Source organism: Typopeltis vanoorti, chromosome 14, assembly GCF_054136105.1.
Source record: "Typopeltis vanoorti isolate ZY-2024b chromosome 14, IOZ_Tvanoo_1.0, whole genome shotgun sequence".
In the NCBI taxonomy this organism is placed as follows: domain Eukaryota; kingdom Metazoa; phylum Arthropoda; class Arachnida; order Uropygi; family Thelyphonidae; genus Typopeltis; species Typopeltis vanoorti.
This window is the reverse complement of record NC_143562.1, coordinates 115,847,365-115,871,404: the sequence shown is the minus strand read 5'-3', so window position 1 is coordinate 115,871,404 and position 24,040 is coordinate 115,847,365. Positions and strand designations below refer to the sequence as shown.

The following is a 24,040-nucleotide window of genomic DNA, read 5'->3' as shown; positions in this document are numbered from 1 at the left end:
TTCGATAACTCAAAGAACAGCTAGAGTATCTCCCAGAAGAAAGGCCTGAATATCATTCAGCCCTCCTACCCATGTAAAGACGCTTACAAGAATCCGCAAAGGGTGCCCTACTTAGATCGCGGCATACGCAAAGAAATCTTTCAGATGTAACCATAAAATATTTTTTGTGTATGCATCTCCGCTACAAAAATATCAGGCAGCAAACTGCATCTCTGCTATTAGACTTCAAGATGGCCGAATCACAGAATATCCATGTAAAATCACTTCCGAAATCCTGCAATATTACAAGTATGCATAGAGCTCTAGAGGACACATCCCTTCATGCCATTCAGGATATACTGAAAGAAACAAAAAGAATCTCTGCAAAAGATCGAAACCAATTAGAAAACCAAATCACTCTAGATGAACTGAGAACTGCATGCACATCCTTGCCAAAGAACAAATCTTCTGGCCCTGGTCGTCTCACAACAGAGTTTTCCCAAGTCTTCTGGAATCAACTCTGTCCACTGCTCCTTAAAATATTGCAAGAATCCTTCCTCAATGGGCTCCCAGAATTCGTTAAGAACTCAGATAAATAGATGTAGATAGATAGTAAGATATATGCGTATGTGTGTGTATCTTTATATATATCTTCATATATATGTTTCCAAGCACGTACATAGAAGCAGTTAAATCTAAACTGACACGCTTTTAGAAAGATAGCAGAAATACCACTCGAATCTAAATAATGCTTAATTTATTTTCTATGACAATGCTGCCCTTGCTGGTCCAGTGAAGGTTACAAAAAAGTATGCTCAACTGCAATTGTTCAGTCTGGTATCCATTAGCACATGAATACAATAGAGACGTGTTTGGTTCTAAATAGCGTTGATCAGTTTGATTTATTTCACGCTCATATATATTCTTCGAAAAAAGCTTCTATAACAGGTACATCGGATAAAGGATTAGTTCGTTATCATCATCGATAAAAAGAATGCATGGAAGATACTTTTTTTCTTTAGCAACATTATTTCGAAAGAATCTCTCAATTTAGGCAGATTACTGTTCTTCATTTCTTCTTTTTCAAGTGATGTGTATATAATATACACATCATATAATATTCATCATATTATATACATGATGTGTATATAATATTCATGTACTTTATCTCCAAATTAAACAACAGTGGTTCAAGCATAGAGCTCTGCAGCACAGCACTGCTCTCCTGCCTTATCATTGATTCTGCCATTCGATATACTCCTTTTTTTGTATTTTCCAATAGCCACCCTTTCATTCATATCAAGAGTTTCATGTCCCTCTCCATTTGTTACAGTTTGCCTAATAGAGTTCCATGTGGTATCACGTTCAATTCCTTTGCAGAATCCAGCAGTATCATCTAGAAGCCATTCTCTTTAACCAACTCAGCTGTAATCCTATTATAAAAAGTAAGCGGATTATTAAGTCATGACCTACCCTTCACAAAGCCATGCTGCACCCACTGGCAGATTAATGATAGTTGGGACCCCTAGGCAAATTATATTTGGGGCACCCAAAAATAATAATGATAATAATAATAAATAAATAAAATAAAAGTTAGGTGGCAAATAAATGAAATTTTGTACTTTTGAATTTCTTAAACTTCTGGATGTATCTGCCTATTAAAGGAAGATAAATAATAAAACGTTTTATTTTTATTTTTTTATCAGTTTTTTTTACATTTTTACAAAGTATTTTTTTTTACTTGCAGTACACTCAAATAATGAAAACACGAAAAGTCACACTAAAAAGTTATTTTTGAAACAATCACCTCACTCTTACACGATTCAATAACAAATGAAGTTAAGGAGCAACCAGTCGAAACTTCCTATCTCGGCAATGCAATCAGTTTTTGTGACTCGAAGCTGTCAACAGAGTCGTGAGCCGACATTGGTAATGCCGTTTAATTTAAAGCGTAGATAGCGCCCATTGTTCAAAATACGTATTAAAACGTAATAGTTGGTTTGAAAAAAATTTGGCTTAAAATAATCAAGATTTTTGTGATGTTTACTGAAAACATTAATCTATCTTAAAACACTATAGGAAAATGTCTTGGCTTGGGAGGCCCAAAAGCCTGGGCCCCTAGGCACGTGCCTCATTGCCTTAATAGGTAATCCGCCACTGGCTGCACCTCATAGAGCATCATATTCTTATACACCCATTCCTGAATTCTCTTTTTGTCAACGTTACCAAAAGCAAAGGATATGTTTTGGCCTCCTGCTCTGTCGAGACTTTGCCAAAGCTGAGATAAATTAAACATCCTACTCAAAGGCATCAAGAGTTATCTTTTCGCACATTCTCTTAAAATGTGAGTCAATATACCATCCGATCTCACAGCTGTATTTGCATTCAGATTCTGCAATATACTAAGTACTTTGAATTCATTAATCTTTTGCACACTCTCTTAAAGTGTGACTTGATATCCCATCCATTCCCACAGCCGTATTTTCATTCCGATTCTGCAATATACTAAGTATCTTCAGTTCAACAATCTTTGTTTTCCCATTGGTCTGTCACTTCGGCCATAACAATATCTTCACCAGTATGATATACCCTTGCAAAAGGGTCACTCAGTAGCTCAACAATTTCGTCTTCCTCTGTGTTATCTCTAGTCCATCTGTACATATTAAAGTTATCCTCCCATAGTAATTCTTCCTTCTACTTGCGATATACTCTTTGGGATCTTTTTGTGCCTTTTCGTCTTTTTTTTCTCTCATAATCTGATTTTAGTATTCTCATTTTCTGTGCTCTGCTGATCTCTGCGAAGGTTTCTATATGAGGCCTTTCATATCATAAGAAAGTTAATTGGAGCTGAAATAAGTAATTACTTGGTGTTTCTTTCTTTGGTGCTTCTTGATTTTTTTCTGTGTTCTTTCTCGTGGGAGTCCTGTTTATCCACATGGAAATGTGGTTAGCATCCATAGGCTTCTAGAAGAAAGACCATTCTAATTTGGATTATGGGTACTCACCAGGACTGCTTCTAGTCTTTGTGACCAAGTCAGATTCTAATATTAGTGACTAATCAGATTCTCCTCTCTCACTTTTTCTAAGACTTTCATCGGCTGGTTCCAGAATTAAAAAACTTTTGATACAAACATGGATTTTTTTTCCTCATGTAAAATCGGATTTTTAATTCAGATACACAAGAAAAATCATAGAACTCACACTATCTCGGACAATGACAACGGTTTCTTTTCTGAGAGTGTCGCGTTGTTAGGTAGTTTTTTCTTTTCCAAGAAACTTATTTTTTAATATCGCTATTCAAGTAAATCGGCAGTATAACTCACTCTGTCTTAGACAATAATATATGGAGTGAATAATATATAGCGTGACAACCAAATTGCACGCATAGTTTTCCGTGATCTCATCTTTTGATGCCAAGTAAATTCATTGATAGGCTATTTGTGGTTCTCTATGGATGAAATTTGGTTGCTACATGTTTCCCATAGATAGCCAAGCTTAATCAACTTCGGGGTATAAATAACTTTAGTGGGATTATTTATTTTAAGTTTGGCAAGTTTTTATAATTTTTTGTTGAATTAACGAGTTAATTAATTTATTGATTAATTAATATATTATTTTCTAGTTAAGGAATATTCACGTGTATATTAATGATGGAAGTTTTTTTCACCTGGCTATGTTACCAATTATAAATTTTGTGTAATCCTTGATCCAAGTATAAGCAAACAAAGTTTGCGCCTGAAGTATTTTCAGGAGCAAACTTTGTTTGCTCACACTTGGATAAAGGATTAAATCAAATTTATAATTGTTCACGTGTATATTCCATAAATTATTATTTGTGTGTATATTTAAGGGATTTATATTTCATGTATGTTTAAAATGCTATGCAGAATTAAATAGAAAAGAAAAGGGAAATAATGAAATGATAAAAGACGTGAGAGAGGGGAAAATGGGGGGAAAGGAAAGAGACGATTGTTTAGAATTTCTGAAAGAGGTTTATTTATTATTATTTTATTTATTTATTTTTGTTGTTGTTATTGATTTTTGTGATAGATGTGATTGTTTTCTCGATGTGTGAATGCTTTATCAATTATGCTTTTGATGTGTTTACAGATATTTTGTTTCGAGCGTTTCAGTTCGTTATTATTAGTGTTTATTTCCTTTTTCATATGGTAAAGGAAATATTTTCATTTTATGTTTGATGTTGCCCATCGTTACTTCGTTTCTGACTACGATTCATCATTGTTGCATATTTGTAAGATTTGTTATTTTATATTTTATTTATCATAACAAGTTCGTAACAACCAGTGTATTATTACTGTTATTTTTTTTTACTATTCATTTATATTAATACGAGTTTGTTAGTTTAGACAATAGCCTGGAATGCAAACGGCTTGAGAAATAAGATCCTAGAACTTCAAAATTTTGTCCACAGACATCAGCCAGATGCCCTTTTACTAAATGAAACGCATCTAAGACCTGCAGATAATCCCAAAATTTATGGATATCAATCGTACAGAACTGACAGATCAACCCACAGAGGTGGAGGCACGGCAATTTTCATCAAGAATTTTATCTCTCATCACTCCACAAACATCCCTCCTACCTCCAATGTTGAGGTCACTGGCGTTGAGATTCTCACGAGTTCAGTAGGCAAATTAAAAATTTTTGCAGCATACCATCCCCCACAAAAATCATTATTATTTTCGGATTTGAACGCCTTATTTCATACTGGAGAGCCTACCATTGTGGCAGGTGACTTAAATGCCAAGCATTCTACCTGGAATAGCCATTCCACCAACAAAAATGGACAGATACTACAGAACTATGCTGATTTCAACAACCTTCATGTAATAGGTCCTGCTGATCCCACCCACCACAACACTTAGGTAGGGCTGATGTATTGGACATAGCCATACTGCAGCACATCAGACTCCAATACAATTTAATGACAATCAATGATTTATCATCAGATCATAACCCAAGACGGTTAAAATTAGGAAATCTTGAAAAATTATCCCCTCACTCATTTATTCCTTGGGAAAGGCTCTCCAAGGTGCTTCCAAAATATATTGGTCCTGTTCCCATCATTAAATCAAAAGAGGAAATCGAAACAGCTGTCAAAAATCTAACAGAGCAGATTACAGCAGCCTGTGCAGCAGTTACTACCCCTGCAACTACCCACAAATCCAACCACTTACCTGAAGATATTATGAATCTGATTAGGAAAAAAAATAAGGCTAGGTAAAGATACCACAACACCAGGGCACCACAAGACAAGCAGATCTTAAACAGGTTCAATTCTGCAGTGAGAGATGCACTCGCAGCTCATAGAACTCAACTCTGGGAAGAAAAACTGACTTCCATCTCCACTGACAATCACTCTGTATGGAATCTTATCTGAAAGATTAAAAACAGAAATAAACCTCTTCCCCTCTTCAAACAGATTCAGGTCTCATCCACACTGATGCTGATAAAGCTGAGGCAATAGCAAATCCTCTTGAAAAACAATGCAAACCTTCATACGACCACCTTGATATTAGTCATATCTACAAGATCCACCGTAACGTCAGATATTCGCTCAATTCAGCTCTCACACATTCTACTCAAATTGCACCCACCTCACCTGCTGCAATATATGCTATTATTCAGAAATTCAAGAATAAAAAGGCTCCTGGAACCGATGGTATCTCCAACAAAGTTATAAAACTTCTACCTCGTAAAGCTATTGTTCATTTAGCAAATATAATCAACTCCATCCTTCACTACAAATATTTCCCTTCCTACTGGAAATTGGCATACATAATACCAATTCATAAACCTGGAAAAGATCCCACTTTGCCTCAAAATTACAGACCAATCAGTCTCATCTCTAATCTCGGAAAAATTGCCGAGAAGGTAATTCTTACTAGGCTTCAAGATTCAGTACTCCAATTAAATATCCTGCCTGAGGAGCAGTTTGGCTTCCGACAGTTGCATAGCACCACACAACAAATACACAGATTGGTGGAGCATATCATCACAGGTTTTAACTGGCATCAATGCACTGGGGCTGTTTTCCTAGACTTAGCCAGTGCATTTGACAAGGTTTGGCATTATGGTTTGCTATATAAACTAATATCATCCGGTGTACCAATCGGAATCATTCAACTCATCAAGGCATACCTCTACGATAGGCGCATGCAAGTGAGATTAAGTGGAGCAGTCTCTACACAGAAACACATCTTGGCTGGAGTTCCACAAGGATCCTTACTAGCACCAATCCTATTTTCCTTATACTTGCATGATATACTACACAACCCATCATCTTCAATTAAAGCTCTTTACGCTGATGACAGCGATATTGGCCAGATCATTAAAGCCTCACCTAGCCATCAAGAAACTGCAAGAAAACCTACTGCAAATTGAACAATATTTTGCCAAATGGCGACTCCTGGTGAATCCTCTGAAGAGCGTAGCCGTCCTATTCTCTAGAAGATCAGTGCTTCCTAAAGAAGATATTCTCCTATTTAACACAAAAATTCAGTGGAAAACAGAGATCAAATACCTTGGTGTAGTACTTGACAGAAAACTGACTTTCAACTCCCATATCAAGACTCTCTCTGTGCAAACACATCAAAAACCATAGCTCAGCTCTACCCGTTAATTAACAGAAACAGCAAGCTGAGCACCAGAATCAAACTTCTCATATACAAACTGATGGTTCGTCCAATACTCACCTACGCCTCACCGGCCTGGAGCCATACTTCAAACTCGAATATTATCAAATTACAACGTATTCAGAACAAGTGTCTTAGAATGATCCTGGGCGCTCCATGGTTCATCCGAACTGTCCAACTGCACCGGGACATGGAGATCCCCTCTATTTATACTTTCATGCAGACTATAGCAACCAAATTCTTCTCAAAAGCAACTGTGCACCCTAACAGACTGATCCAACTGGCTGCTGACTATGATGCAATGGACTATTCTAAGCACAAAAGACCTAAAGCCAACCTCAACCCCAACACTGAGGATTAATCTCCTAGCCCACTCAGGGCGAGCAATTAGCTCATAAACCCTCTCAACTCACAGTCTCTATTAAGATAGCCGGGAATATGAAAAGCTTTTGCTTCACCTGTTAAGCCAGTAATGTTAATAGTTAATAGTTATTTCTCAGCCGGAGTTTTTTCTTCTACCATAAAACAGGCAGATATGTGCGAGACACGTGCAGAAAACAAATATATTTGTGTGATGGATTAATGTAATGGCCAACTATGATGATGCCTGGAATCTCATGGAAGTGCCATAATTCATTGCTATTCACAAAGTGTAATTAGTGACAAAGATACTTGAATGAAAATTCTTGAAATGATTTTAGTATTTGGTATATTGTTCTTTCTTGTGATTTTGATTTATCAGTAAATTTTACATTTAATTAGTAGTTGAGTACCCTCCCTGGATGAGTATACTTGGAGACTTCATATAATAATAAACATAAAATACTAATGAATATTAACCTGCTTTCAGAGTGAAGATTTATGCAATATGAATTTAATAACTGTAATGATTTAATAATTTGTAACACCCTACAAAACAAAAAGAAATTCTATTTTACATGGCAATTGCATGTACCACCAGGAATTTCTGCCATGAAACTTGTTGCAGTTAAGAAAACCGTGATTATCATTTTTTTTATTATTATTATTATCATTGCGGGTATCTCCATGGAGTCAGTAGACTCATCGCTGGAGACCAAACTATCAAAACAATATCTATCATATCTCTTCTTGAATTTATTTACAGACAAAGAACTCACAACTGAATCAGGCAATGCATTCCACTCATTCACCCCCCTCCAGGTGATAAACCTCGTTCTCACACCCTTGTTAACCACACTTTTCCTTAATTTCCAGGGATGACCTCTTGTTCTTCCATCACTTTCACCCAGCTGAAACATTTCCCCAGCATCAATCTTATAAAAACCTTTTAGTAATTTAAATGTTTCTATCATATCCCCTCTTCTCTGCCTGTCAACCAACCTCTGCAATCCACAAGCTCTCAATCTATCGATGTAGGAAGCATTTTTACGTCACTCACCAACTTACTCACTCTCCTCTGAACCCTCTCCACAACCAAGGAATCCGGGTGACCAGACCTGAGCACAGTAATCCAAATGTGGAAGTATCAGTGCTTTATAAAGGGGAATAATAACCTCTTTATCTCTGGATGTTAGCGTGTTCCTCAATAACCAAGTAATCCTATGTGCAATCTTGAACACCTTAGAAATGTGTCCCCCCCCAGAACTTCATCTCTCTATCCACCAACACCCTTAAGTCCCTAGCCTCAACAATCTCTTGGAGTACCATTCCATCAGTATAGTACATAGCTGGTAATCTTTTAATCCCAAAATGCATAACTTTACACTTTTCCACATTGAACTGACAGCCATTACCTTTTGCCCATTTTGCCAGCTTATTTAAATCATCCTGCAAAACTCTCAACATCAACTTGATTGTGCTACCCAACTTTGCATCATCAGCAAACAACTGAATATCTCCCTTTAAGCCATTTCCTATATCATTTATGTACAAATTAAACAACTATGGTCCAAGCACAGATCCCTGAGGCACACCACTGGTCACCTGCCTCATCGTGGACTCTGCTCCTCCATATGCCATCTTCTGGTATCTCTCCCTGAGCTATTCTCCTATCCATATCATCAGTTTAGTATCCATTCCCATCTGCTCCAATTTGAGCAACAGTATTCCATGGGGTATCCTGTCAAAAGCCTTAGCAAAATCCAGAAGTACCACTGTGTAGCCATTTCCTTTGTCTAACTCAGATGTCTATTATAAAAAGTTAATAAATTGCTAAGGCAGGATCGACCTTTAACAAAACCATGTTGGCCCCCATAGAGTATTATATCCTGATCCACTCATTCTTGAATTTTGTCTTCAACAAACTTTTCCGATACTTTTACCACCACTCCCGAGATGGTGATTGGCCTGTAATTAACTACCACAGTTTTAGAGCCACCTTATGATATTTGCTTTTATTCTGATTTCATTGTGTGTGTGAGAGAGAGATTAGATCTTATATCCAGTATAAATATATTGTATGTATATATTATTATATACATGCAATATATTTTTATTGTATGTATATAATGGCTCAAAATGGTGCGTTCACTAAAACTAGGAATGTTAGAACCCTGTACAAAGCAGGTAAGCTAAGAAATGCTATTCATTAAATGAAAAGACTTGAAATTGAGATTTTAGGAATGAGTGAAGTTAGGTGGCCAGGATCAGGCAAAACTCAAGTTAATGACATGTCAGTGTACCACTCTGGCAGTAGTGAAAACAACCGTCAAAATGGAGTTAGAATAATATTAAACAAAGATTCCAATAAGTCACCGTTGAGCTTCATCCCATACTCAGATAGGATGATGTTAACTAAAAGGTCAACCACTAGATATTAATCTTATACAGGTCTATGCCCCTACTGCTAACAAGAGTGATACTGAGATAGAAGAATTTTATGACTAATTAAAAGAACTAATGAAAAACATTTTGTTTGTAACATTCTTGATGTATGGAAGCGTGATTGCGTTCTTGAAATCTTGCTTTTGTGAGATGATTTTAGGAGGTGTGTTCAGGATTTTTTTGATAGTCTTCGGTTCATAACCATTTTTTTTGAGGATCTGTGTTAAATGTTGAAGTTCTTCATTTCTTTGTTTTTCTGTGCTTGAAATATTATAAGCTCTGTCCCTCAAGGTTTTAATTAAACCTATCTTTTGAGAGGGGTGGTGGTGTGAGGCTGCATTAAGAAATCTTCCTGTGTTGGTGGGTTTTCTATAGATGGAGAAGGATAATTTATTATCTTTTTCATTGATTTATATTTGGATATCAAGAAAGGGAAGTTTTTTATGCTCTTCTGGTTCCAAAGTAAATTTTATGTTATTGTGTATATTATCAAAAAAATCCTGAACACGCCTCCTACAGTCATCTCACAAAAGCAAGATTTCAAGAATGTAATCACACTTCCATACATCAAGAATGTTACAGACAAAATGGCCAAATTACTAAACAAACATAATATCAAAGTGGCTTTTCTACCTTTGGAAAAAATTTCAACATCTCTACATCCCTCAAAACCTCCACATCATCCTTTAAAAAAACCAGGTGTATATAATATTCATTGTTCCTGTGGCATCTGCTATGTAGGCCAGACGGGAAGATCAGGGGAAATTCGCATGAATGAACACCAAAGAGACATGCAAAAAAGAAGAAAAAACAAATCAGGCTTAGCATACCATACAACTTCCAATGGTCATAATATACTCTGGCAAAAAACAAACATGTCTTACATTGAAAAAAAAAATTGTTTCATAAGGAAATTTAAAGAAGCTACAAACATGCTTAGAATTCCAACGCAATGCAACAGAAACCAGGGTCTAATTCTACACCAAGTTTGATCAGCATTCATAAAAAATATACCCAAGTCAGACCTCGGACAATGCGAACGTGAACAACACAACACAACGCAACAGCATCCAGCATTGTTCAAACGTAGCATTGCACTGAATCTACATTCGGATATTCAATTTAATGAACAGTTAGACAACCGCATAGAATGAAGTATTTTGAGTAATTTCTCATTCTGTGTGTTTTTATTTTTTGTTACCTTTGACCCCTGAAGATGTAAGTCATACGACTTACGAAACTTGTCTGGTTGTTTTTTATTGTTATTTATCATAATAAATGTGGTCCAATTACCGGAATCTTTCTTATGAATATTCAGGATCTTTAAAATCTTCTGGAACTAGTGAATGAAGAGAGTGAAAAAATGGGATTAAAAATAAATATCATCAAAACTAAATTCATGGTGATAAGCAAGAAATCAATTCTTAATTCATCACTTTCTTTAAATGGGAAACAAATAGAAAGAATGGCAAAGTTTAAATATCTCGGATGCTGGTTAAATAAAGAATGCAATCCAGAAATGGCAAGAAAAAATTTTCTCCTGATGAAATCAACACTGTATAACTGCAACTTAAACTTAGAGCTTAGAGTACACATGGTTAAATGCTATGTATGATCTATACTTCTGTATGGTGCAGAAACTTGAACCTTGAAGACAACATCAATAAAAAAAAATCGAAGCCTTTGAGATGTGGTTATACAGACGAATGTTAATAATCCCATGGACAGCAAAAACGTCCAATCAGGAAGTACTGGAACAAATGGGGAAATCACATGAACTTTTAGATACCATAAAAAGAAGGAAACCTGCATATTTATCATAATAAATATGCAGGTTTTCATTACCTACTTCGTAATGAAAAATATAAAATACTTCAATTGCTTATAAAGGGGAAGATAAATGGAGGAAGAGGACAAGGAAGACGAAGAAAATCTTGGCTGGCAGACATCAGACAGTGGACTGGCATGAGCTCTGAGGGACTGTTTAGAGTGGCTGAGGATCGCTCAGAATTTGCCAAGGTGGTCTCCGATAGGAGATGGCACTCAATGAAGAAGATATTATTATTACTGTTATCATCATCTTCGGATCTTGGTCTCTCTGTCACAATCATGGATCATCATCATTATTAATATTTGACCTGAAGGAGGTCAGAGACTCATCGTAAGAGGTGCATATTGCACACAAAGCTCATCTAACCGTACCTTAAGTGGAAGCAATATGTCTGCATTCACAACACAATCAGTCAATGCATTCTGCTCACCAACCATTCTCCATGTAAAGAATCTGCTCCTCACTCTTCTGCTTACACATTCCTACATTCCTTATGCAGTTTCCAGAGATGGCTTCTTATTCTATCTCCCTCTTCCATTCTATGAAAAATGTCTTCCATGTCAACTTGATAACAACCTTTGACTAGCTTATATGTCTCAATCACCCCCCCCCCCCTCTCTTCCTCCTATTCGCAAAGTTTCACAATTTACATTTTCTCAATCTGTTCTCATATTTATTCCACACTCTAAAGACCACTGATCACCTTTGTGAATCTTCTCTGGACCCTTTCTAACATATCCTCTTTAACAATGAAAACCCAGTGACCAAATCTGTATACAATGATCCATATGAGGCCTAATGAAGTCCTTATACAGTGACATCATAACCTCTTTATTTTTGCATCTCAAGGTTCTCTGCATCACTGACTTTATCTGATGTGGTATCTTCACAACTTGTACAACATGGCCCCTGAATTTCAGGTCCTCGTCAACATTGCCACTCCCAGCTCTCTCATCTCCTCTATCTCCTTTAAAGTTTCCCCACCCAGTGTATACTTTGCATCACATCATTGCTTACCAAATTTCAGAACATTACAATTTGCAATAATGAACTGATAGTTCCACTTACCTGCCCATTTATGCAATCTATTCAAGTCCTCCTGTAAGGCTATAGCATCTGCTTGACTCAGCATTGCTCTCCCCAGTTTTGCATCATCAGCAAACAGCTGCTTATCACCAGTTAAACTCATCCCAATATCATTAATATACAAATTGAACAACAATGGTCCCGAAACTGATCCCTGTGACACACCACTAGTAACTTTGCTCTTTCAGGTTACTGCACCCCCACTATACAACTCTGATACCTATCTGACAGCCAGTTACTGATCCAACTCAGAAGTCTGTTATCCACCATCTGTTTCAATTTATTTAATGGCTTGTATGACTGTCTATCAAAAGCTTTTGCAAAATCTAAATATACCACTGTATATGCATTTCCTCTGTCCAAGACATTTGTCACCTTGTTATAGTACATAAGTAAGTTATTAAAAAATGATCTCCCTTTAACAGCTGATAACCACAGAGAATACTGCTGTTATCAACCTATTTTATCCTACTTTTCACTCATCTTCTAGCACCATCACCACAACTTCAGATATACAAATTGGTATATAATTTGTAGCCACAGCTGTATTGCCACCTTTATGCAGTGGAACAGTTTTACCTTCTTTCCACTTCCTTGGAACCTGTGTGGTTGTAAGACTGTTGACAGGTATGCAAGGGAATGACTTCTTTTTCCACCCATCTCTCACCATTCTGTGAAAAACCTCTTCATTGTTAATCTTATAAAAATCACTTACCAACTTAAATGTCTCTATCATGTTTCCTCTTCCTCATATTGACTATATTCTGCAAATAGGATTTATTATTATTATTATTACCCAAGACCTCATGGAGTCAAAGACTCATCTGGGATGTCCCTTTATCACACACACAGCTCATCATACCATTCTTTGAACACATTCAAACACCCTGCAGACACCACACTCTCAGGCAAGGCATTCCAATCATTTACAACTCTGCACAAAAAAAACCCTGCCTCTCACACCTTCTTTATACAGTTTCCAGGGCTGACCTCTGGTTCTCCCCTTATCTCCCACTATTTTCTGTAGAACTTCTCCACCATTGATCCTATAACAACCCCTTACCAACTTGTAGGTCTCTATCATATCTCCCCTCTTCCTCCTGTCCACCAGACTCTGCAAATTGTATCTCCTCAATCTTTCTTTATACTTGACATTCCAGAGGTCAGAAACTACCTTAGTCAGTCGCCTTTAGACCCTTTCCAATATCTCTTCATCCTTCTGAAAACCAGAAATTTTCTCAACCTTTTTTCATGCTCAACATTACCGATCCAAAAAACCTTAGTCAGTCGCCTGTGGACCTTTTTCAGTATATTTTTATCCTTTTGAAAACTAGATGAACAAACTTATTCAAATAGTTCATATATGGTATAATCAGGACTCCATACATTGAAACCATAATTTCCTAAATTTTCCAGGCTAGTATCCTCATCATCACCATTGTGCAATCCTCACAATTTTAGCAGTGTGTCTTCTAAATTTTAGTCCCTATCCATCATCATCCTCCAGATTTATTATTTTTTCACCTCCCCCAATATATTCCAACCAGTTGTATACTCTACATTCCATCTTTGTTTAATAACCTACATACTGCTGATGTTGATATCAGCATAGAAAATCAAAATGAAAATAATCTAGTACCCCCCAATAATGCGAGAAGAATTTGATAAAGCACCGTCCGAAACGAGTAAGGAAAAAAGTCCAGGGTAGACGATATTCCTATAGAACTGCTACAAAATCTAGGTGATGAGACAAAAACCTTACTCTATCAATTAATAGCCCAAATCTATGATAGAGGAGAAATATACCAAAGGAGTTTATGAAATCAACCATAATACCAATACTAAAAAAGAATAATGCAAACAAATGCAGCCAATTTAGAACAATAGCTTTAATCCCACATGTTAGCAAAATTCTGCTAAAAATTATTCAAAATAGAATTTATTCAAAAATAGATTGTCTATTGGATGAAGACCAATTTGGATTCAGAAAGAATAAAGGAACAAGAGAGGCAATACTCTAAGAACAATAATAGAGAGAAGATTAGACCTTAGTCAAAATACTTACATTTGCTTCCTTGATTTAGAGAAAGCGTTTGATAAAGTAAACCAGCAAATACTCCTAAATTGTCTAACTAATATCGGCATAGATTTGAGGGATAGGAAAATAATTTATCAAATTTACAAAAATCAAAATGGACAGATTAAAATCAATGATAAGGAGAAAATAATAAATACAAGGAGTGGAGTAAGACAAGAATGTATACTTTCACCACTTTTATTTAATTTATATATTGGAAAGGCCATTCAGGAAACTAAAGATAAAATAAATAGTGGCATAAAGCTAAATGATGAGCAAGTCGTGTATAAGATTTGCTGATGACATAGCCCTTGTAGCAGAAAACAGAAGAACGTTAAAAACAATACTAGAATTACTAAATAATAACCTTGAAAAATATAAAATTAAAATCAACACAGATAAGACTAACATCATTGCTACAGGCAAAATCCCCATCAATACAGAGCATATAGACATCAGCGGGGAACAAATAAAACAAGTGAAAAGCTTTAAATATTTAGGAAGCCTATTAACAGAAGACGGCAGAACAAGAGAAGACATAAGATCAAGAATAAACAACGCAAAAGCCCAATTCTCTAAGATGAAAAGCATTTTAACAGGAAACCTCAACCTACAATTGAAAAAAAAAATTAGTAAAGACATTGATATGGAGCATTGCACTGTATGGATGTGAAACTTGGATTCTAGACAGAGAAGATATAAGAAGATTGGATGCTTTTGAAATGTGGTGCTGGCGCTGCATGAACAAAATAAAATGGACAGAAAAAAAATCAAACGAACAAGTCCTGAGAGAGAGATAAACGAAACAAGAACTCTAATTAAATCGATCAAAATTAGAAAGGATAGGTAGTTTGGACATATACTTCGACATGATGGACTTGTGAAAAGAATAACTGAAGGCAAAATAGAGGGGAAAAGAAGAAGAGGCAGACCAAGGAAAAGCTTTCTTGACCAAGTCAAAGACAGCACGGGTTTGAGGAATTACCAGGAGGTTAAGAAGAAAGCCAATGACAGAGCAGAATGGAGGAAATTGCTGCTGAGCTAACAGTCCCAAGACTGATGCAACTGATGATGATGACATACTGCACCATTAAACTGGCATTCCCAATTTTGATGCCTATTCATTTGGTCTATTAAAGTGTTCTTGTAAAGCCACAACATCTACTTTACTCTTTATAGTTCTTTTATTGGGAAGAAGTGTAAAGTTCTTCCCCCATTCCAACCTTCCCTGAACAGACTCTTGTGGTGCTCCACCAGTGACTTTTTTCTTCTTGGATATTGCTTTCCCATATACAACTTGCAAAATACCCATCAGATATCAGTCTTCAATCTATTGCAATAGTATGTTATCCAAGACCATCTGTTCCAGTTCAACTGTCAACTTATCACAGTCTATCAAAAGCTTTTTCAAAATTTAAGTGTACCACTGTGTATACATATTTGTTCATGCACTTGTCACTTTATTGTAAGTAGTTTTTTCTTTCATAGTTAAATGGTTATGAGCATTCATTATAATAAAATTATGCAGCCAAACCATGCCACCCCTCAAGGACAATGCCAGTTCTGAAACTAGTTCGTTACTAACCTCTCTGTATGTCAAGGAAAATGTCAACTCTCTTGTATGTTCCCTTAAATCAAGAAGTGATATACCATTGTTCCACAGTCTTATTAATATGAAGTTTACTCAGTTCCCTATATGCCTCCTGCTTTCTTAGTCAGTCTCTCCTCCTACCTTTTTACTGCACTCTAACTGTGCATGTCTCATCCATAAGTTTAGGATAACTTTATGACCTGCTCATTTAATATATTGACCATATCTTTTTATAATCCTTTTTACCATTTTCACCAACCAGTATTATTCTTGCATAATCATTCTTTCTTGTGCTGGCTACTTATCAAAAGAACTCCTCTAGGCATTTTTAGCACTGTGTTTAGCAGTTTTGTTATATCTATTATTATTATTATTATTATTATTCAGGCCTCCATGGAGTCGAAAGACTCATCGTGGGAGGTCCTTCCTAAGAACATAAAATCTGTCAAGACTCATCGAGGGGAGATCCCCCCCTAAGAAACACAAAGTCTATCATACCACTCCTTAAACTCGTTGACCGTTCTCGCTCTCACCACTCCATCAGGCAATGCATTCCACGGTTCAACCACCCTCCACGCAAAGAAACCACTCCTAACCCTCTTGCTCACAGTTTCCTTTTGTAACTTCCAGGGATGGCCTCTTGTCATCACTCCTTCCTGCTGTTCAACCAAGCGAAAGAACTCCCCAGTGTCAACCCTGTAACCACCTCTCAACAGTTTAAAAGTCCCAATCATATCACTTCTCCTTCTTCTATCCACCAAACTCTGTAGTCCACATTCCCTCAGCCGATCCTCATAACCAAAATTGTACCGTCCTGAAACCATCTTTGTCATCCGTCTTTGTATCCTTTCCACAGTTAATTTATCCCCTTCAAATCCTGGAGACCAAATCTGAGAACAATAGTCCAAGTGTAGTCTGATCAGAGACTTATACAACGGAACGATAACCCTCTTATCTCTGCAGGTCAGTGTCCTTCTCATAATTGCAGCAATCCTCTGTGTTACCTTTACCACCTTTGCAATATGTCCCCTAAACTTCAGGTTTCTATCAACCATCAACCCCAGATCTCTTGTCTCCTCTACTTCCTCCAGCATAACTCCTCCCATAGAGTATGCTGCATCCCATCGATGTTTCCCAAATCTCAAGACCTTACATTTTGCTGCATTAAACTGACACCCCCATTCATTTGTCCATCTATCTAGCTTATTCAAATCCTCTTGCAGGGCTACCACATCTGCACTATTACTAATAATCCTTCCTAGTTTCGCATCATCCGCAAACAACTGAATATCCCCTTGCAATCCACTGGCAATGTCACAGATATAAAGGTTAAACAGTATAGATCCTAGTACTGACCCCTGTGGGACCCCACTTGTAACCCTCTGCCTCCTTGAAACTGCTCCACCATACACAACTCTCTGATACCTATCAGACAGCCAATCCTGAATCCAGTTGACCAATCTGACATCCAGACCCATGTGCTGCAGCTTAAATATCAGCTTATCATGTGGCACCCTGTCAAATGCCTTTGCTAAGTCTAGGAAAATTGCAGTATATGCCTTTCCCTCATCTAATGTTCTTGTAACTTTATTATAAAAGGCTAGCATATTGCTAAAACAAGAGCGCCCTTTCACAAATCCATGTTGACTCTCACAGATAACATTACCCTCATCTGCCCAATGTTGTATACGGTCCCTCCAAGATCTTAACTACTACTGATGACACACAGACTGGCCTATAATTAGACACTTCCAGTCTGTTACCACCCTTATGCAATGGCACTATCTTACCTTCCTTCCATTCCCTGGGCACCTTTGCCGAAGCCAGACTTTCATTGAAAAGCCAGGTTAAAGGCACTGTCAGTTCCCTGGCACAGTCTCTCAAAACTCGTGGTGAAATACCATCCAGTCCCAAAGCTTTACTGACATCCAGAGTACTCAGTATCTGAAACACACTCTCCTCCTTTATACTCTACACGTAACTGATTGTTATCACTGATCTTATGCTGCCTCCAGAATGTATGCTTAATCTTTTTGTTCATCTATTTCATGCCTAATTTATTTAACCTTCAAACTCTTGGAATATATTTTGACATTGCTTCCACTACATAGTTCTTATTGAGTAGCACCCAAGAAGTATTGATCTCCTTGCAACCCAACTATTCATTCATTGATAAGGTTACAAGTTGAACTTTTAATAAACCCCAGCCTTGTTATTCATCATCTTTCTACAATCATTACTTTCTCCAGCAGCAGTAGCAGCAGCCTCTCCAGATGATGTATACTGAAACCATTCCAATGTAGTCCATTACTTTTATACATCCTTTCCTCACAGGCTTTGTATAGCTGACAACCAACCAGGTAGTCACTTCACGCTTACTATCACCGACAGGAGGGAGATTCAGCACCTCATTTATGACATCTTCTGATAAGATGATCAAATCCAAGTCCTTTGATCCTTGTGTGCTATCTTGAGAAATTCATTTTCTTTATTTCCAGATGCTATCTTGTTATCTCAATGTATAATACCATAATTAAAATCACCCATAATCATTACCCTTTTCCTATTTATTTATACATTTTGCTGTCACTGTCCTCCACATTACCAGGTCTATAGCAACATCCAACAAAGTATTTCATTCTTTCCATCTCTACCTCACACTATATTGCCTTCAAACTACTGCCATTGTTTCTCCCCTTGCATGTACACAATTCCCTTTGTGTCATTAACAGCACTCTACCCCCCCCCCCCCCAGATGTCTTACTTATTCCAGAAATTTTTGTATGAATCAATTCATTCAATGCAACAATTTCATTCCCCTTATTTTGGAAATTTCTAGCATTCTAGCATATTTCTGGCATTCCTTTTCCAGTTGTACAGATCCTGCAGGCAGAGATACTGAAACATTTGCCATCACTAATGACCTTACACAAATTGTTCAAAAGCCGACCAGAATACCAGATAACCCGAACCACTCCCCAAATACCCTAGATCACTCTACCCCCTTCCTTACCAGTGATCCCTCCAAATATGCAGTGAATGTAGTGAGTCCCCCCTGGTAATTATGTCCACAACCTAGTGCTCATCTCCTCTCGCATGCAAACGCTTATACAGTCACTTCCACACAAGAGTAGTTTGGCATTATAACAGTGCCAATTGGGACAGTCTCCGAGACGATTATTCTTCATTCCCATGGTTGGGTTATTGTTTCCAGTCTTCCAGTTCAAACATATCACGAAAGTAATCCTCACTGGCATGAAAACATACATTTCCCACATTACTCTGAACTGTTGTTTCCTATCCCAACCCTGGTTCTCCAAAAGATGTGCCAAGGCTGTACAAATGAAAAATCAGGCATACGACAACTGGCTCAAATCCAGAACCCCATTCTCCTTCAATGCTATACTGGAGCCCGAAACAGATGCAAGAAAATTATCAATGCTAAAACAGAATTAGAATGGGCAGAAAGCAGGAAGGTTGCAGCCTGTCCAAACGGCAGCCATGTGTTTTGGTCTCTCGCCAAGGCAATTGGTCGTAACTTTTGTCCTACACTATTCCCACCCCTATAATACCCAGATGGCTCAATTGCAGCATCACAACAGAGAAAGCTAACCTCCTGGCTTCACACTTTGCCTCTAATGCACACATAACTGACAATGGTAAATGCCCTCCAGTCATTCCAACTGCCCAACATACAATGCCCCCTGTATCCTTTTGCCAAAAAGAGATCATAAACCTGTTGTCTAAATTAGACACAAAAAAGTCACCTGGCCCTGCTGGCATTCCTCCAATTGTATTGAGGTTCTGTGCACCAGAACTGACTCCTATCCTATGCCATCTGTTAATACGTGCTTACTCCACTGGTGTATATCCCAAAGCCTGGAAACTGGCCTATATTCAACCCATTCCTAAAAAGGGGTGACAAATCACTGCCATCTAACTACCGCCCATCTCACTCACTTCAGTCATATCCAAAGTGAAAACCGTCAATTCTCAGCTTCTATTCTACCTTGAGGGTACCCAGTTATTAAGTGACCACCAGTCCGGATTCCATCGATGCTGATCAACAGGAGATCTACTCTCATACATCACCCATCGCTGGACAAATGTCATGGAGAAATTTGGCGAATCCCAAGTATTTGCACTTGATATCTCTAAAGCCTTTAACTGGGTCTGTCACAAAGGCTTACTAAGCAAACTCCCATCGTTTGGACTGTATCAGGACTTCTGCAGATGGATTGCCAGCTTCCATTTCTGGACACATACTATGTGTGATGGTAGAATGTTCCCTATCCTCTCACCACCCAACTAATGCTTGGGTCCCACAAGGTTCAGTTCTCTCACCTACCCTCCTCCTTCTGTATATCAGTGACCTACTTCAGTTGACCTCCAGCCAAATACACAGTTTTGCAGACAACAGCACATTGCACTCCTCCCTTTCATTTGACTAACCCCACTCTACACAACTCACAGAGCATCAACCACCACTGCCCTTAATTCTGGCTTCCACGCCATCCTCCAATGGGGCTCAGATAACGTTGTCAACTCTAATGCTAGTAAAACCCAGTTCTGTCTTATTTCTCACAAAAAAAGAACCATTTTTCCCCAGCATTATTTTTGATAACACTCAAATTCCCAGACAAGATGAGATTTCTCTTCTCAGAATTACCCTGACATGAAGCCTCTCCTGGCATAAACACATCACAACCATTGCATCCTCAGCTTCCAAAAAACTAGATTTTCTCTTTCACTCAAGACATTACTTCACCTCTAAACAGCTGTTTAGAGGTAACGTAACCTTATGCAAATCACAAATCCACCCAGCTATCAAATACTGCTCTCACATTTGGAGTGGGCTCCCAAAAGCTCCCTCAAAATGCTTGACTTAATACAGCGGAGAGCAATTAGACTGATAAATGACCCATCTCTTACCAACTCACTACTCTCACTTTCACAAAGACATTTGGTCTCTGCAGTTTGTATGTTCTATAAATATTTCCATGGGAAATGTTCATCTGAAACAGCATCAATAATTCTTCCACTCTGTACTAAGCCTATTGGAACACATACAGTTGCTGCCCAACATCCTTTCACAGTTCACCTTGAAACCCACAGAACAAGTTTCTTTTCCTCATGTTGGAGGCTTAATGGAATGTATACAGCACTCAAAGGATTAACACAGGTTTAATACTTCCTATATTTCGTCCTAGTCACTAGGACATCTTCGGGGATTACAAAAACAACTAATGTAACATGAACACAAATATCATACAATACTGAGCCTAACCACGTGGGTGACACTAAAGGTCATATCTAGGTGGAGCGCCCTCTAAGGGCGGTTGTAGGTGGCCTGGAATGTAAGGTGGGACCTCTGGTGATGTGTTTCCCAAATCTTCGGAAGCTTAATGCAACCGTATTTATTAAGATTTGGTTGATTTCTCAGAGCTGCTGCTGCTTCTAAGAATAGTCTCTTTCTTGAATTTGCTGTGGTGGAGCATGGTGGTTTTCTTCCAACAGACCCTGTGGGTGGTGTCCAAGACATGGTCAGCCAAGCCTGACTGACCATAGTTGTGTTTACAGATGTAAGACTTGTGTTCCTCCAGGCAGATGGATGCTGATCTTCCTGTCTGTCCAAAGTATGCCAGGTTACAGGAACAGGGTACTTTGTAAATTCCAGGCAGAGAGAGGAGGGAGTTGATCTTTAGTAGAACGGATAAGGGTAGCAAGTTTGCGGTGGGGCTTATATGCTGTGTGTAGGTTGTACTTTTTTAGAATCTTGGCTATTTTTTCGGATGTGCCACGGATGTAGGGTATGGTGATGGCATTTTTAAACTCTTGTTGACGAGAAGGACGGGGAATGGGGGAGGAACTGATTTTTTTTTTTTTTTTTGATACTGTGATCGCTGTAGCCATTGGAGAGGAAAGTGCTGTGTATGTGGTTAAGCTCAGTAGTGAGGGCGGTTCCACTGGAACAAAGATTGTTAGCTCTCTTGGTAAGAGTTTTAATAATGCCATATTGTTGAGAGGGGTGGTGGTGGGAGAGTTTGTGAATGTATCTGCCTGTGTGTGTGGATTTTCTGTATACATTGAAGGCAAGTGTACCATTAGGCAGGCGTCTAGGAAGGGTAAACAATTGTTCTTTTCCTTTTCCATAGTAAACTGAATTCTTGGATGTAGGCTGTTGAGATGACTGAGGATGGAGTCTAACATGTCTGGGCCATGAGGCCAAATAGAGAACACATCATCTACATATATCTCCTCTTTGTTTACCAATATTCCCTTAATTGACACGTTATCTCTTTTATTAAACGTTTTTCCGTCTGACATCTTAGATCTCTTTTCCTTTGCCATTAACTCTGGGTATTTTTCTTGGAAGAACAAAATCTACAAGCAGATAGAGGGAACCGCCATGGGTTACCCCCCCCCCCCCTGCCAATTTTTATATGGAAGATTTCAAAAAACGAGCCATAGACTCAGCCCCACTCAAACCTTCTGTCTGGCTAAGATATGTAGATGATATTGTCTCTATTTGGCCTCATGGCCCAGACACGTTAGACTCCTTCCTCAATCATCTCAACAGCTTACATCCAAGAATCCAGTTTACTATGGAAAAGGAAAAGAACAATTGTTTATCCTTCCTAGACACCTTAGTTACATGCCTGCCTAATGGTACACTTGCCTTCACTGTATACAGAAAACCCACACACAGGCAGATACGTTCACAAACTCTCCCACCACCACCACCCCTCTCAACAATATGGCATTATTAAAACTCTTACCAAGAGAGCCCACAATCTTTGTTCCAGTGGAACCGCCCTCACTACTCAGCATAACCATTTACACAGCACTTTCCTCTCCAATGGCTACAGCGATCACAGTATCAAAAAAATTAACAAGTTCCTCCCCATTCCCTGTCCTTCTCGTCAACAAGAATTTAAAAATGCCATCACCATACCCTACATCCATGGCACATCCGAAAAAATAGCCAAGATTCTAAAAAAGTACAACCTACACGCAGCATATAAGCCCCACCGCAAACTTGCTACCCTTATTCGTTCTACTAAAGATCAGCTCCCTCCTCTCTCTCTCTGCCTGGAGTTTACAAAGTACCATGTTTCTGTAAGGTGGCGTACTTTGGACAGACAGGCAGATCAGCATCCATCCGCCTGGAGGAACACAAGCCTTACATCTGTAAACACAACTATGGTCAGTCAGGCTTGGCTGACCATGTCCTGGACACTGCCCACAGGGTCTGTTGGAAGAAAACCACCATGCTCCACCACAGCAAATTCAAGAAAGAGACTATTCTTAGAAGCAGCAGCTCTCAGAAATCAACCAAATCTTAATAAATACGGTTGCATTAAGCTTCCGAAGATTTGAGACATTCATCACCAGAGGTCCCACCTTACATTCCAGGCCACCTGCAACCGCCCTTAGAGGGCGCTCCACCTAGATAGGAATTTAGTGTCACCCATGTGGTTGGAATTAGTATTGTATGATATTTGTGTTCATGTTACATTAGTTGTTTTTGTAATCCCCGAAGATGTCCTAGTGACTAGGACGAAATATAGGAAGTATTAAACCTGTGTTAATCCTTTGAGTGCTGTATACATTCCATTAAGCCTCCAACATGATGTCCTCAGCACTTAAGCACAACACATGATTTCTTTTCCTCCTCCTTCATCCCTGCTACTGCTGTACTGTGGAACAGTTTTTCCCCGATATATTTCCCAAGGAATATAAAATACAGGCTTTTAAATCAAATGTAAACAAGTTTTTCTTTTCCCAAGCCACTATCCATATACAGTACTAATGTACTATAGGTTGACCAACCAACCTCTCGTATATGGGCCCAACATAAAAAATAAAAAATATACAAACATAGCAGTTCATTTCTTTGTGTAGAACAAGTTCCACTGATACCATTTAGATGTGGCCGTGTGACTCTTCCATGCCTTCCCCTCATACTTTCCTCTCTAATTATCCATCATAGACCCCTCCAGATTCAAAATGCT

General features: G+C 38.2%; 1 protein-coding gene across 2 annotated transcripts in view; it reads left to right on the top strand.

The window, feature by feature from the left end:
• Positions 1-3,808: 3,808 nt before the first annotated feature.
• The window catches only part of LOC150099852 (uncharacterized), an 86,085-nt gene continuing 65,853 nt past the window's right edge, over positions 3,809-24,040 (top strand). The window contains exon 1 of one of the 2 annotated variants that reach the window (XM_090404377.1): positions 3,809-3,970. In XM_090404377.1, the coding sequence (XP_090260503.1) occupies positions 3,899-3,970 (72 nt within the window). In that variant the 5' untranslated portion in view covers positions 3,809-3,898. Of the gene's footprint in view, positions 3,971-4,044; positions 4,232-24,040 lie in introns of those variants that run through there. The other variant, XM_090404378.1, reaches the window with a different exon arrangement.